Here is a 15895-nt window from a genome sequence, read left to right as displayed (position 1 = left end):
CACAAAGGGACCAGGAGTTCCGGTTCCCATTTACATCCCAGGAGACTGAGGCACAAGTGGCTTCGGGGACCCTTCCAGGGCCCCAGATTTGAGATGCAATGCCCATTTCATCCACGGTTGTGCCATGTTTGTGTGTGGCTGTGGGCGTGCAGGTGTGCAGGGGTGGGGAGTGGGCCCAGTACCCCCAGACCCAGCTCAGGGCCCAGGTGCTGTCTGTCCCAGAGGGAACCAGGCGCCCCCAGCTGGCGTCTCAGCCACCCTGACAGACAGACCTCGGTGAGACCCTGGCCACCTGTCTCCACCACCTACAGCTGTGGGAACCACACACACACACACACACACACAGACAAGAAAATAATTGTTAGTGATGTGCCCCATGAATCGTGACCACAGTCACAGACACACAGTAGGCCCTGAGGTACACGTTCACAACCACGGACACACTCACAGGAGCAGACACAACAGATTCCAGGAGAGACAGGCCCACGTACACACACACACACACACACACACTCACATTAGCTCCCGGACACACGCACCTTCCACACTGTGAAACATCCATCTTCAGGTCAAAGATGTCATATAATGTGAGGCCGAGGCTGTTCTCCATCCCTCTGTCCTACTTTGTCCTTCTCTCCCCTCTGCTCTTGCCCCCTTTCCCCTCACTCGCCTCCCTTCCCTTCATCCCCAGCTCCCCGGGTCCTTTCTTGCTTCTCTCTTTGTCCTCCCACACCCCTTCCTCTGCCTTCTGCCCTCCAGCCCTCGGTTATGTCCCATCCTTCCTTCCCTACCAGCTGTGTCCTCTGTGGCCTCTCCTTGGATGTCTTGCTCCAGGTCTCGGGGCCACAGAGGCTCCCTCTCCTCCAGAATCCTCTGCTGATTGGAGGCCAGCAAGGACCCCAGCTGAGAGGAGGCACTCTGAGCTGTGACCCCAAGAAGCTGTCTTAGGGCACAGCCTCCTGACAGCCTCAGCCAGCCCTGGGGGTGGGGGAGGGGCAGGTTCAGGCACCCAGCCAAGGTCAGGCTCTCTGTTGGCCTTAGACATCAGCTTTGCTATCACCCTTGAACCTGCCACCTTGAAGGGTGGGGCCAGGGGTCGTGAGGGCTCTGAGCCCTGCTTGTGTAGGCTGATGCGGTCTCTCTCCTTGCTTGTGTTCTTTGTCTTTTGGGGTCAGTTCTGTGGTCCTGGTCTCTCAAGAACCCCTGTGCTGCAGGGTCCCCCAGTGCTGACAGTGTGACATAAAGAGGAATCACAGCAGTGAGCGCTCACTGACGCGGTGGGTGTTTCTAGTCTGCGGACTGGCCGTTCTGGCCTGAGGGCTCACACGGTTCTGTAGGCTCACCTCTGTAGCCCAGTCCTCTGGGTGCCCACAGAGGCAGGTTTGTTTTACAAATTAGTGTTATTTTATAATTCATGCATACTGATTTGTACCATTTATTAGAAAAGATTTTATTTATTTTTAGGGAGATGGAAAAGAGGGAGAAAGAGAGGGAGTGAAACATCGTGTGGTTGCCTCTTGCACGCCCCCTACTGGAGATCTGGCCTGTAACCCAGGCATGTGCTCTGACTGGGAATCAAACAGTGACGCTCTGCTTCGCAGGCCCGTGCTCAGTCCACTGTGTCACACCACGCAGGGCCGCACCATTTTTAACAAAGTAAATTTGGGGCATCTTTTCGTAGAACATTTACCTCTCCTACCACCTTTTGGTTTGGTAGCTCTTATTATGAGAAATCTCACGCATACCAAAAAGTGGAGCCATTAGTCTAAACGCCCTGAGGCCCCCACCCCTCAGCTGTGACAGCTGCTAGCAGGCTCTGATTTGTTTTGTCTCTACCTGGATGCCCCTCCCACTCCCAAGGGACCTTGAGGTCAATCCCACTGCCACACCATCCACCTGCGAACCTTCCAGGCACTTCTCCACAGACACGGGCTCTTCTTGTAGCCACGGCTGCAGACTGTTAGCACGCACAGCAAGTCTCGGCCTCAGGTCCCCACACGCACACCTGGGAGCCATGGCAGGTTGGGTCCCAGAGCAGCGCAGTGACGGGAGTGCGGCAAACAGCGAGCTGGGACCTTTGTGCTGGTGGAGGGTCTTACCTTCAGTTTGCAAAACATACATCATCTGTGAAGCTCCTAGAGTGAAACACGGTCAAACGGCCCGTATCACCCAATATTCAGGTGTTATTCAAATATCCCCAGACGGGCCATGAATCCATCTGTGCAATTCATTGATACCTGAGTCCTTTCTCCCTAAGGCAGGGAGAATGTCAATCCTTGTGACCCTTCCGCCCTCCTATCATCCTGAACTTGATGGAGAGAATGGCTCCAGTCTTGTGCCGGGTCCCTTACAAGCGGGTGTGATCCTGTGACTTTCCTGTGTGTATGTCACCTAGAGTCACCTCGCCGGTTTAGTTCCACATTAAAATAAAGCTCTTCTGTCATGTGTAACTCCCTTTTCTCTGTATTGCTGCCAGGACTGCCTCTGTACTTTCTGAGAAGTGAGCAGGGAGGCGGCTACCTGGGAATGTTTCTTCTGGGCAGTGAGAGGGTTCACAACGCAGCAGTTAAACGGAGGGAGAGTTGGGAACTGCTGCTCTGGACCAGCCCCGGCACTCTGGGGGTCTGCAGGGGGGCCCAGGGGGTTCCCACCAGGACCAGAGGCCCTGGGACTGAGCCAGGAGGAAGCGTGGCGAGTGAGAGCGAGCTCGCCCTGGGCCAGCCGACCTGGCCACCCAACAACTTCACTTGGCCCTGCATCCCCTCAGCAGCTCTCCCAGCTCACCCATAGGACCTAGCTTGCTGCCCTCTGGGACGTCCCCAGAAGAGGTGACAATCTGCCCCTGTGTTGTTGATGCCTGAAAAGAAAACAGATTTCGGGAAAGCATGGGACAGCGGGTGGCAGGGTGTCTGAAAGGGTGAGGGGACCCTGGACTGAGTCCCCTGTGAGGAAAGCTGGACTGGCGCCTCTCTGCTCTGTGTAAGCACTGGGGTGTGGAGCCATGCGGGGCACTCACGCCCAGGGTGAGGTCCAGGGGGGAGACCCTGAGTTCTCCTCGGATGCGTTGGGTGGACATGCAGGCTGGGAAAAGCGCACACCTGTGACCATGTGTCTCACTAGTCAAGGAGCTTGGGGTCCTGTGTGCTTGCTGAGGGACCACAGACCTCCCAGGACTGTCCTCAGATTCCCACGTGTGTGCATCCTGTCGTCTCCATGATGATGTGAAGGGCACTTTGCTCTGAGCCATCTCCTGCTCCTTTCCTGAATAGCCCTCACAGCACCCCTGGGTGCGGGACCCCAGGAAGGACCCCCTCCAACGGCCTCAGCCCCTGACTGGGCTCCTGTTGGTCCCGGGCCTTTCAAAAGCATCACCTCTATTCTCCTCATACCTCTTACTACGTAACTTTTTCTCATTTTTAAAAGCTTGCATCAGGTGTGGCTTACACACAAAAGTGAATGAATGAGGTGGGCGGCCGGATGAAGTTTCATGAACAGGGCACAGCTGTTCACCAGCTCCCAGGTCAAGACACAGAGCAGGACCAGCACCCAGAAGAGCCCCACACTCCTCCCCTCACCGCACCACCCGAACGGTCAGCGACACGGTGGAGCTGCGTCTGTTTTTCAAATCTGCATAGAGACACTCCCACAGTCCTCCTCGGTGTATCTGTCCCTTTCCGCTGTGGCCGTGAGGTTCACAGGCTGCAGGGTGGGGTGGGGCGGGCTCTGCAGTCCCCAGAGTGACAAAGCCCCAGAGGTGACCTTTCCCACCAATGACAAGTCCCGCCTTGCTCCTGTGTCCTCTGGGCTCGGGCCTACTGGAGTGGCGGACCCAGAGCCTGGGGCGTGTTCCCAGGGAGAAGGGTTGGGCTTTTATTGATTCCCCAAAGGGACTTCGGTGCAGGAATAGAGGAGAAGTATGTGAGGTTCTCCCTGTTGGTTGGTGTTTTCTGTGTTGGGGGTCATTTCTGTGTCCCTGGGTGCTCAGCAGCCCCTGGTTCACGGGGCCCCAGCTCGGCCACATCTTCTGAGCAGCAGGGCCTCCTGCGGCCTGAGCCCCCAGCTCCTGGGCACCATGAAGGCCCTTCAGCTGTGGGGGGGGGGTGTCCTGGCCCCAGCCCTCAGGTGTGACTCCAGCGTCCCTCCACAAGTCAGGACGTTCTTCCCTGTCCACTGCTGGCCTGGGAAGCCCTCTTTGTAGCCCGAGGGACCCTGTCTCGGGACCTCGGATGGTTCCTCTGGTGTCCTGCCTGCTGTAGGTCCCTGCTCTGTTTGGAGGAGAGAGCTGCAAGCTGCTTCCATCTCTCTCACGTGCCCGGACTTTCTCCACCCCCACACCGCCTCTGCCCCACCCTGGCTCCACCCCTGCCCGCTGCGATCTAGCCAAATGGCGCCCCCTCCCCTCCCTGGGGCGGCAGGCCAGACTGCTCCCCTGCAGCGGGACCCCCGTTCCCCTCTGAGTTGCCCAGAGCTGCAGACACAGGCCCAGCCCGGCCTTTCACACCCCACCCCGCCCCGTGTATCTCTCCCAGAGCTGACACTGAGACGCAGGTCCAGTTGGAAGGGGGCAAGTGCTTTATTTGACTTTCATTTTCTGGGGTGGTTGTGGAAGGAGCAGGGTGCGGCCCGACTGTGTCCAGGGCCCGGGCGCTCAGCGCTGGGGGAAGGCGGCCTGGGGGTCGCAGGCGGGGTCGCTGTGGCAGCCGTCTGTGAGGAGAGACGGGGGTCAGGCTGTTGCGGGTGCGGGTCTGGTCCCTGGGTCCTCAGTGCGGTCCCCTGCCCCTGCCCCCCACCCGGGTCCGGGAGTCCGCCCGCGGCCGAGGCCGGGGCCGGGGCCGCTCACCGGGGCTGCAGCAGATGCCGTTGGCGGCGCAGCGGCCCTCGTCCCCGCACGGCTTCTGGCCCGACTGGCAGGGCGACGGCAGGTAGGTCTCCTCCTGGCAGCGCAGCGCCTCGGCCGTGCCCAGGAAGCAGCCCAGCTCGTCCCCGCAGCAGATGCTGGGCCCGAAGCAGCGCCCCTTGCCCCCGGGGGGCCGCAGGGGAGACACTGGCGGGACAGCAGCGGGTGAGCAGCCCGGGGCTGAGCCGGGGGGCGCGGGGTCTGGGTCTGGTGGGTGGGGGGCGCGGTCCGGGGACCGCAGGAGGCTCGGCTCCTCCTGGCTCAGCTGCGGCCCCAAAGGCGGACCCGGGAGGTGAACCCACACTGAGGACCTGCCTTGGGTCCCGGGCCTGCGGGCGGCGGAACTCAGCTCAGGTCGGCGAGGCCAAGGAAACAGCGGGGAGACCCTGTGCCTCGGGTCCCCGCCCCCCGCCCCCGCGCCGAGGATGGAGGGTGTGGGAGCTCACCTTGCGGACGTCGAAGTCCATGGTCGCCCTCTTGCCGCCCACGGGGCAGTTGGTGATGTAGCAGGCGGAGGTGAGCGCCAGCAGGCCGAGCAGGCAGCAGGCGAGGCTGGGGAGCGCCATGGCGCGGGCTCGGGGTCCGAGTTGGGCGTCCGTGGCTGGGTCTGGGATCCGGTGTTTTTAAGCCCGGGGCAGCGGGGCCGAGCGCTGCCTAAGAGGGCGGGCGAGTGTCTGGTCACGGCCTGGCGCTGCGGGTCAGGCCCTGTGCCCCCGCGCGGCCTGTCATTTGCAGGGGCCGGTTGGGTGGAGGTCACTGGGTTGGCTGATTCTGGCGTAGGGGGGAAAGGGAGGCCGTGCGGTGGGCTGGATCTGTGGTGGAGAGAGGCAGAGAGGCAGAGGGAGAGACAGACAGACAGAAGAGGGGTGAGTGAGTGAGAAAAGGAGAGGACGTATATCATTTTTAATATTATTGGCTATATCCCTGTGTAGTACTTTACCTCCCTTGGACTATTGGTGACTTCCAGTCTGCAGTCTGCACCCCTGCACCCTTCCCCCAGCCCCCTGCCCACTCCTCTGAGGACCACCGGACAGGTCTCTGTGTCTGGGAGCTGTTTCTCTTTTGCTTTTCGCTTGCTCTGCCCTTCAGATCCCACCTGTGAGCGAGGTGACAGGTGCTTGTCTGCCTGTGTCTGACTTGCTTTGCTCAGCACAGCTCCCTGTGGGCCCATGCACGCCCGCTGTGTGGGATTTCATTCCTTTTATGGCCAAGTGATGTTCCCGTGTCCATGTGCACCCCAACTTTTTGTCCACTCCTCTGTTGGGGGCCCTCGGGCTGCTTCCATGTCTCGGCAATTGTGAACACAGCCGCAGTGAACGTGAGGTGCGTGTGTTCCCTCCAACTGGCGCTGGGTTTCCGTGGGTGCGCGCCCAGAAGAGGGATCTCAGGGTCACAAGGCAGCTCCATTTTCAAGTGTTTGCTGACCCTCCACCCGTTTTCTGTAGAGGCTGCCCCGGTCACCTTCCCACCAGCAGTGCACTGCTCCCTCCCTTCGTGAGTGTCCTGGGGAACAGTGCTGAGTCGGTCGGTGTGTCAGTGTCCTTGAGGTGAGATGGGTAAGATACTGGCATCACCCTACGAGATGGTGGCAATTAATTAAGACGTTCATGTAAACCTGACTTCAGTGCTGGGAAGATAGTCATTGCTCAATACGTGTTATGCTACAATTCTTATTCTTTTTTCTATTTGTTGCTCTTTCTGTTGTTGCTGTGGCCTCAAGCTGATACCAGAGACTAAGAATCATGAGCCAAATACAGCCAAACTGGGAATGAACAGCTGGAGCCCAAGATCTGCCCTGCAGCTCCTCTAAACTCCAGCAGAGGGCAGTGGCATTCAGACAGTGACAGGAGCCTTGAAAATGTAAAATGTAAAATGGGCAGATTTGACTCAAGCCCATCCCTTATTTGGGAATACGTTGTAAGACCCCTAGTGCGTGGCTGAAACCTGGAGAGCACCAAACCCTACGTATACTATCTTTGTTCATACACACACACCCCTTTTCACCTAAAGGAGCACTTCATGGCTTCTGTTCAGCATATCTGAATCGCCGACATCACTACTCTTGTGCTTTGGGGCCATGGTTAAGTAGAGTAGGGGCTCCCTGGGCACAAGCTCTGTGATGCCATGACAGTCGACCTGGTCACCCAGAGGGCGGCCGACTAACCAGCAGAGGGCAGCACACTCAGCATGGAGATGCGGGACAAAGGGACGGTGCGCCACCCCGAGAGAGAGTGCAGCAGGTTGGCAAGAGACTTTGTCACAGTGCTTGGAAGAGCACACAGTTTAAAACTTGGGAACTGCGTATTTCTGGAATTTTTCTTTTACATTCCTAGACTGTGGTTGACCATGGGTAACCGAAACCACGGAAAGCAACACGGCACTTAAGGGAGGAGACTGCTGTATTCTATTGCACAAATTCATTTCATTCTTCTGTTGGGGATGTCGGGGTGTTTCCAGTTTGGGTCTCTTACAAACAGGGCCACTGTGCTCAGCATCCTGGACATGTCTTTTGATGCTCATGTGCTCGTGGGACTGGAGAGGCAGTGCTGGATCACATGAGGTGTGTACGTTCAGCCCTAGAGATGCTGCCAGACAGCTTCCCAAGTGGGTGTACCAAACTACCCTGCCCAGCAGTGGACGGAGATGCCCATTGTTCTGTGTGCACTCGGGAAAGCCAGCCCTTCTAATGTCAGCTGTTCTAGCAGCTATGTATTTCATTATGGTTTTAATTTTAATTTCCAATGTAACTAATGTGATAATTACCTTTTGTTTTCATTGCACAAATCTATAGTTTGTTTTGTGATTTTCTCCTGGCTCATTCATCTTTTTTTGTCAATAGAGATTTCATTTATTTTCAGCGAGAAGGAAAGAGGGAGAAAGAGGGACAGCCACATCGATGTGGGAGAGAAACATTCACCAGTTGCCACTTGCACCCCCCACCCCGCACTGGGTGCCTGGCCCACCACCCAGGCACCTGCCCCAACCAGAAATCAATCAGCAGCTGCACAGTTTGTGGGAGGATGCACAGCACACTGAGCCACACCTGACAGGGCTGTCTTTTTCTCTTTTTAATCCTCTCCTGAGGATATGTTTATTGGTTTTAGAAGGGAAGGATGAGAGAGAGAGCTTGAGCAAGAACGATACTGATGTGAGAATCATCAGCCAGCTGCCTCCTGTATGCTCCCTGACCAGGGTTCAAGCCCACGACCTTCGGTGTAAGGGATGATGCTCCATCCAAGTGAGCCACACCTTCAGGGTCTTTCTGTTTTGTCTTTTTTAAATTTATTTTCAGAGTTCACTTTATATGTCAACTATGAGCCCTTTGCTGAGGACACTTGCTGTGCTAACGAGAATGGTTTGACGCACAGGGGTCTGGGAGAAGCACTAAGTGGTCACGGGCCTCCTGGAGCTGAAGTAGTCAGGAAGCCCGTGAAGGTCCCCCTTGTTCTGCGTGTCCAAATCTGCTCTCTCTGTGGAGAGTGGGCCCAACCTGACCCACCACAGTATAGACCCCAGTTCTCTACCTAGTAGCCAGATCACCAGGTGAAGAAAGAACCCTGCCATAACATCATATGTGTTACTATGAGTCTTCCTCCTACCATGTGTCAAGGGGTCTTGTGACCTGTGCTGCTGCAGTGGGGAAGCAGAAACACCCAGACCTGCCTGGAATAACTGGGACCCAGTATCCCCGGGACCCAGAGCTCCATCTGGTCCACAGAGCAGAGCTGAAGCTCATCAGGAGATGAGGAGGATGCAGGAGGAAACATCATTCCTCATAGAACATGTGTGTTGGAGAGTGGGAGATAAGTCCTGTGAACACACAGAGCCTTGCATGTCCGTGAAACTTTTGAGTGCGGTGTGGTGGGGCCTGCTGGGTATCCCGGCAAATGAAAGGGAATTCTGACGCTGTCCTGGTAGGAAAAGCTAAACGTACAAAAACTCCTGACCCTCGTAATTCCACCCAAGAGAAGTGATGCTCATGTCCATCAAAAGGGAATAGCCAAACCTGGAAACAACCAAGAGTCCTCCAGAGAATAATGGATGAACACATACAGCTGGATGGTGTGCATGACTGTGTTGTTTCCATAGTAATGACAGGACAGATTGTCTATCTCCCCCCAACAATGATGCAGAGATGTTATACTGTTTTTTCTGTAGTTGCTTTGAACTTTGAGAAAACTCAACATAAATACATCAAAAGAGCATGAAAGCCAATAGGCGGGCATGGTCAAAGGTGCTAAATGGGGCTTCCGAGCAGGGCTTGGGCCTCTACTTGGCTCCAGGCTGCTCTGACTTCCAGCCTCTGGGCTCCAGAGCTGGACAGGAGCCCCGTGGTTGGCAGGATGGTGATCTCTGCTGACTGGTCGGCTGCCTTGGGCAAGGGGCCTCCTCAGGGAGCACACCCCCAGGGGACAGGGAGGAGGACACCAGGGTGTGGTGCACACCAGGGGTGAGTGTGTGTTTTTGAGTGAAGCACTGAGAAATGCAGCCGAACTCATTCTGCCTCTCTCCGTGCTTGCCTGTGATCGATCACCACGCTGTCCTTGGTCTTGACCATGAGCTCCTTGGGGGAGAAGTGGTTGATGTCCAGGAAACAAGCCAACTGCTTCATCTCAGAGATGCCCCTGCTGAGTTGCTGGCTGAGTGTGGCTATAGGCAAGCAGACCTGGAGTGGAGCATCACCAGGGGCTGTAGTCTGAGGGCCCATGTACCCCAAGGACAGTGGTGGATCCACCACGAACACCAATCAGTCAGGTAGTGGGGCATTCCAAATGCCCGCTCGAAGAGCCAGCTGTGGACGCAGTACCGATCTGGAGACGGTCTCAGATAAGTCTCTGCAGGAACCAGAAGAGCATGTGGGAGTGTCATCGTCCTGGCTCAGGGAAAAAAGTCAACAGTTGCTATAGCAGACTGCCGGCCAAGATGGAAGTGTAGGTAGACACACTGTGCCTCCTCGCACAACCAAAAGAAGGACAACAACAAATTTAAAAACAAAAAACAGCCAGAACTGATGGAAAATTGAACTGTATGGAGGTCTGACAATCCAGGAGTTTAATAAGAAACATTTTTCCTGATCCATAGGATGGGAGGAGACAGGCAGCAGTGGTAAAGAGCACTCAGGGTCAGGCAGCTGGCAGACTCAGCAGTCCCACATTTACGTGCAGATGGACCAGGAGGAACAACTGGGGAGAGAGACAGACTGAGCGACCCAGGGTTCCAGCACAGGGAAAGGAAACCTCAAACCCTCTGACTGAAAACACCTGTGGGTTAGAGGCGGTGGGATAAAGTCCCAGCCTTACAGAAGAGTTTGCTGGAGAGACCCATCGGGTCCTAGAACATACACAAACCCACCCACACCAGAGTAAGCACCAAAAGGGCCCAATTTGCTCGTGGGTAGCAAGGGAAGTGACCAAAACTGGCTGAAAGCTGAGTAGGGGTCATTGTTCCCTCTCTGACTGGTCACCCACATTCAGTGTCACAACACAGAGACCTGGATTACCCCGCCCTGGTGAATACCTCAGGCTCTGCCCCTTATTATGGAACAGGTGAGCCCAACAAACAAAAAAATGGCCCAAATGAAAGAACAGATCAAAGCACCAGAAAAAATACAACTAAGTGACGAAGAGATTGCCAACCTATCAGATGCACAGTTCCAAACACTGGGTATCAGGATGCTCACAGAATTGGTTGAATATGGTCGCAAAGTAGAGGAATAAATGAAGTGTATGAAAAGTGAAATAAAGCAAAATGTATAGAGAACCAGCAGTGACAAGAAGGAAACTGGGACTCAATTCAATGGTTTGGAGCAGAAAGAAGAAATAAGCAGTCAACCAAAACAGAATGAAGAAATAAGAATTGAAAAATATGAGGGGAGGCTTAGAAACCTCCAGGAAAACTTTAAACATTCCAACATCTGAATCATAGGGATGCCAGGAGGAGAAGAACAAGAGCAAGAAATGGAAAACTTATTTGAACAAATAATGGAGAACTTCCCCAATCTGGCCAAGGAAATAGACTTCCAGGAAATCCAGGAAGCTCAGAAAGTCCCAAAGGGGTTGGACCCAAGGAAGCTCACACCAAGGCACATCATAATTCCATTACCTAAGATTAAAGATAAGGAGAGAATCTTAAAAGCAGCAAGAGAAAAGGAGACAGTTCCCTACAAAGGAGTTCCCATCAGACTGTCAGCTGATTTCTCAAAAGTGACCTTGCAGGCAAGAAGGGGCTGGAAAGAAGTATTCCAAGTCATGAAAGGCAAGGACCTACACCCCAGATAACCCTATCCAGCAAAGCTTTCATTTAGAAAGGAAGGGCAGATAAAGTGCTTCCCAGATGAGGTCAAGTTAAAGGAGTTTATCATCACCAAGCCCTTATTATATGAAATGTTAAAGGGACATAACTAAGAAAAAGAAGATAAAAAATATAAACACTAAAATGACAACAAACTTACAACTATCAATGATTGGACCTTAAAAAAAAAAAACAACAAGCTAAGCAAACAGCTAGAACAGGAACAGAATCACAGAAATGGAGATCATGTGGAGAGATAGCAACAGGGGAGTGGAAGGGGGAGAGCATGGGGAAAGGAACAGGGAATAAGTAGCATAAATGGAAGGTAGAAAATAGACAGGGGGAGGGTTAAGAATAGTATAGGAAATAGAGAAGCAAAAGAACTTGTATGTATGACCCATGGACATGAACTAAAGGGGGAGAATGCAGGTAGGAGGCGCTATGCAGGGTGAGGGGAATACAGGGGGAAAATGGGACAACTGTAATAGCATAATCAATAAAACACATTTAAAAAGAAGATTTGCTTCCCTGGCACCCTGTGTCCCTAGAAAGGAGATGCACTGCATTGGGTGTCTCTGCATTGGGAGCCCACTGGCCACATTTGAAGGTGCTGCTCTGATCATTTACCAGGACCAAAAGGGCAGGGGCTTTGAGGGTGAACCAGGGCAAGAGAACAAAAAGGAGATCCCGCTGGAGGACAGGCAGCTCTGCCCTTCAGGCCTTATGACCCAGGGGTCCTCTCCTGCTCACGATGTCCAGAGGGGATCAGGATGCTGGGAGGAGCCAGTGGGATCCCTCATCACAAGTCCCGAGGGTTTCCAGAACCCTCTTTGACATATCATTAGTGCCTTTTGAAAATACCTCTTTCCCTATCCCCCAGCCCAGTCAGAGACTGTGCACCAGTTAGCTTATTCTGTAGAATAAACCGCCCCCAACCTTACTGCTCTGAGACAATTCATTCTTACTACTGCTCATGAGACTAGGAAGGACCGTTTCTGCTCTTGGTTGGGCTCATTCATGCATGTGTGGTCAGCTGTGGGGCAGATAAGCTGTTCAGGCAGATGGACTCTTCCTGAGCTCATGCTCCTTCCTTAACTCATAACTGTGATAGAAATAGCCTGTCTTAAGTATCCAGTTGACCAAAGAGGCAAAACATGGAGTCCAGTTTTTAGATGACTCCTATCCCGAGAACAGATGGCTGTGGTGTTCCCGTCCTGTGTGTGTTCAGCCCTAAAGGACAGTGAGGAGACGAGTTCTCCAACTGGCCGTGCCTGAGACACTACATCACAGCCACTTCCCCTGGAGTGAGAGAGAGCCTTAGAGATGGACAAGTGGCTAATGATTTGGTGGGGAATAAAGGACCGGGGACTTGGCAGGAACATGTTTGGGGGATGCTGACTCCAGGGCATGTGGAAGAGTAGGAGGGCGGACCTGCAGTCAGAGATTATTTGTGTCCCTTTGGAAGCTCACCCAAAAGACCCGCTGCACCAGATGGGTCACCAGACATCCTCTATCCCCTCCACTCCAATCCCTGCCCTTTGGACTGTTGAACAAAGTGCAGAGATGGAGGTTGTGCATGGGCTCGACAGCAGGGACTTTACCTCACCCAGGCTGACCTGGCTACCGCCACTGCTGAGAGCCCAACCCTCCAATAGCAGAGACCAAAGGTGGACACCATTGTCTGGGGCCCAGCCAGCCACTGCCCACGGTCACAGACACACTGAATGCCTCACACAGAACGAAGGCCATCCAACCAAACTGCCAGGATGGAGGCGCTCCCTCTCAGGGGCAAGAAGGAGGGCAGTGGGTTCTCTGGTCTTACTGGGCAGCACCCATCAGGAGCAGTGGCCTCAGGACCACCCAGGCAGCCTGTGGAAGGCTGAGTGTGGGGCCAGCTCACAGGTCTCATGGGTGCATTACATCATAAATCTGCACCTGGTGCTGGGGTAACTCTCCAGGCTGGTCGGGTGGGAGAGAGCAGTTGGCCTCAGTGAAGAAAAATAATTCTTCAAGAGTCCCGAAAGCCTAGTTGAAGTGAGATACTGCTGGCTGGGACCAGTGACGCTCTTCGTAGCTGTGAGGTTTCCACGGGCACTGCCCAGCCTCTCTGGCACAAGGACAGAGAAGGCAGCTGCAGCATGGGAATCAGAGGATGTGTGGGACAGCTTCTTGCAGCATCTCCAAGTCCTCTCAGCCCCACTGTCCCTGCAGCCACCGCTGGGGCACCCGTCCACAGGGTTTCAGCTGGCTCCGCACCAGGACCATAGGGAGCGCTTCCCCTGGAGTGCAGGTGGTGTGGCTCCCCTCTTAAAAGGTTGATCAGACACTCATTATATGACTCAGCTGTCCTCCTAGGTCACCACCCAAGAGAAATGAAAACATATGGCCGTGCACAGACTTGTACATAAGTATTCATGGCAAGGTTCCGATCACAGCCAAATTGGAAGCAATTAAATGTTCATCAGCCGCTGGACGGATGACAGAATGTGTTCCCTGCCTTGACTACATCTCAGCAATACAGACACATGACCTGCTGACACCCGCAGTCACTGGGGGCCACCTGCAAACACCCCGGGAAGTGAGAGAGGCCAGACTCGGGACACCACGTGCTGCACGGGGGCATTTGCGGGGCGTTTCCAGAGATGGTGGATCCAGAGCAGCGGTTCCCTGGGGCAGCGGGTGGGAGCAGGTAGCAATGGCCCAGGGGTGTGAGGGGCGTGTTTCCCCAGATAACAGTGTTCTAAACCTGGATTGCGGGTGGTCGCACAACTGTTTACTAAAAGCCTGAAAGTGTGCGCTTTCAGATGGTGAATTTTATGGTGGGTATGTTATACCTTATCAAAATTGTTTAAATGAAAAAGTTCAACATTCATGTCAGCTGCGTGTGGCACAGCTGACCACTTGCCCGTCCTGCCCTCACTCCCTGCTCTTCTTTTCTCCGACCTTACAGGCCAAGCCCTGGCCCTCTCCCCATCTCTGCCCCCCAGTCATCTCACCCCGGCCTGTGCCTTCACATATTGGTACTGATGGTTCCCAAACTCATGTATCCCCATCCTGGCCCTCTCACCTGCATTTCGGGCTCCTACCCAAATGCTTGGGCAAAGTCACCTTCAGGTATGTTCCGGGCATCTCAAGTGTCTGATGTCCTCCCTGAGCTCTTGCCCTTCCCGGCCCAAATCCGTCTGTGCCACCCTCAGAGTCCTCATCCCAGCAGGTGGTGGCTCCATCCTTCCCACTGCTCAGGCCAAAAGCCCAGGACTCGTCTCTCCCTCCTCTTTTTCTCTCCTACCCATATCCAGCCTATCAGCAACCCCAACAGTCCTTGCAAAATTTGGGATCACTTGTCCCCACAGGCCCCCCCCCCACCCCCACCTTGGTGCAGCCGCCAGTCTCCTGGGCTCAGGGAAGGAATCAGCCTAGTTGCCTCTGGACTGCAGCTCTGGGAGACCCAGAGCAGGGGGCCCAGCTAGCCTTGCCCAGACCCACAGACAGTGCTGGAGGGTGAGTGGGTGTTTATTAAATTGACTAATTTGTGGTAATCAGTCACACACCAAGAGAAAATATGTCTGCTCTCAGATATCCACATGGCTTCTTCCCTCACTTCCTTCAAGGGTCAGGAGTCATCTGGACTAGAGGCCAACACTGAGCACCCTGGGGAGATTGTGACGTGCCCCACCCTTCTCTCCATAGCACTCAGTGCCTCCTGACCTGGTGAAATAGCTTTCTATTTAATGCTGCCCCTTTTAGCCCCCAGTATCTCAGCCCCTGGTTCTCTGGCATTTCCAAGCCTCTGTGCTGGGCCCTCAGTGCATCTTCAGACGGGCAGTGTGGAGCAGGGGAGGGTAGGGTGGCCCTGTGGGGGTCGTCATGCCACAGTCATCTATGTGCACGTGTTAGCTCGGTGAGGTCGGTGTGAACACAGGGCGGTGGGAGGCCTGTCTGGGGCCATGTCTAGGGTCAGACTGTGGGCCTTCCAGCCCAGCACACCAGCGAGCTGATCTGGCTGAAAAACAAGACCAGCTGCTGACTGGTGCTCCAGGGTGGCCCGGCCAGCTCCTCGGTGCGGGAGAGCTCACACCAGCGGCTGGGGGGCAAACAGGCCTGTGACCTGATGGCCTCAGCACCCTCCTCTGGGAGAGTCAACAAGAGTGCCTGACTGGCTGGGGCTGTGTCCCAGGCTCCTCTCCCTGGGTTCACATCAGGGACAGTGCTGGTTGGGTGTGTTTGTTCCGTCATTGGCCTCGTCTCATCCATTCCTTTGCAATCGGGTTCCCCAGGAACCAGACTGAGATGGAGTTGAAGAAACAGGATGGTTATCCCAGAGGGCTCTGAGGACCCTCACTGGCAGAAAGGAGGGGGTGGACACAGGATTGGGCAGAGGGAGAACCCACATGCTGGCCCCAGAGTTGCCCAGCACTGTGTGGAAATGGCCCATCATGGGTTTTGGGCCACCCGGGAAGGGGAGGCCATGGCCCAGGTGATTTTCTGGAGCCGAGGTGGACCCTGGACCAAAGACCATTCTGCTGACCACACTGCCATCGTGGGTGACAAGTCCCTTCTTCAGTGGCATCCAGCCTGCGCATCACCCTGTCCAGGACTCGGCCCCCGCCCCTTCCACTGAGGCATCCGTCTTCCTCTTTGGTTCCATCCGTGTCAGTTTCAGATGAGGTAAAAATGCACAACGACAGCCCCGTTCTTAACTTCGTG

The 15895-nt window shown here is 54.8% G+C and overlaps 1 protein-coding gene across 1 annotated transcript; it reads right to left on the bottom strand.

Annotated features, from left to right (window-relative positions):
• Positions 1–4570: 4570 nt before the first annotated feature.
• On the bottom strand, positions 4571–5463 carry LOC123815198 (oxytocin-neurophysin 1-like). Its single transcript, XM_045833419.1, is given in 4 exon segments — positions 4571–4704; positions 4841–5027; positions 5030–5044; positions 5344–5463. Coding segments are annotated over 4 exon segments (378 nt in total). The 3' UTR covers positions 4571–4648.
• Between the last annotated feature and the right edge of the window lie 10432 nt (positions 5464–15895).

Source organism: Phyllostomus hastatus, unplaced genomic scaffold (assembly GCF_019186645.2).
Source record: "Phyllostomus hastatus isolate PE091 unplaced genomic scaffold, TTU_PhHast_1.1 phas_contig_17, whole genome shotgun sequence".
Lineage (NCBI taxonomy): Eukaryota > Metazoa > Chordata > Mammalia > Chiroptera > Phyllostomidae > Phyllostomus > Phyllostomus hastatus.
The sequence above is the reverse complement of the archived record's forward strand: the minus strand, read 5'-3'. Positions and strand labels throughout refer to the sequence as shown.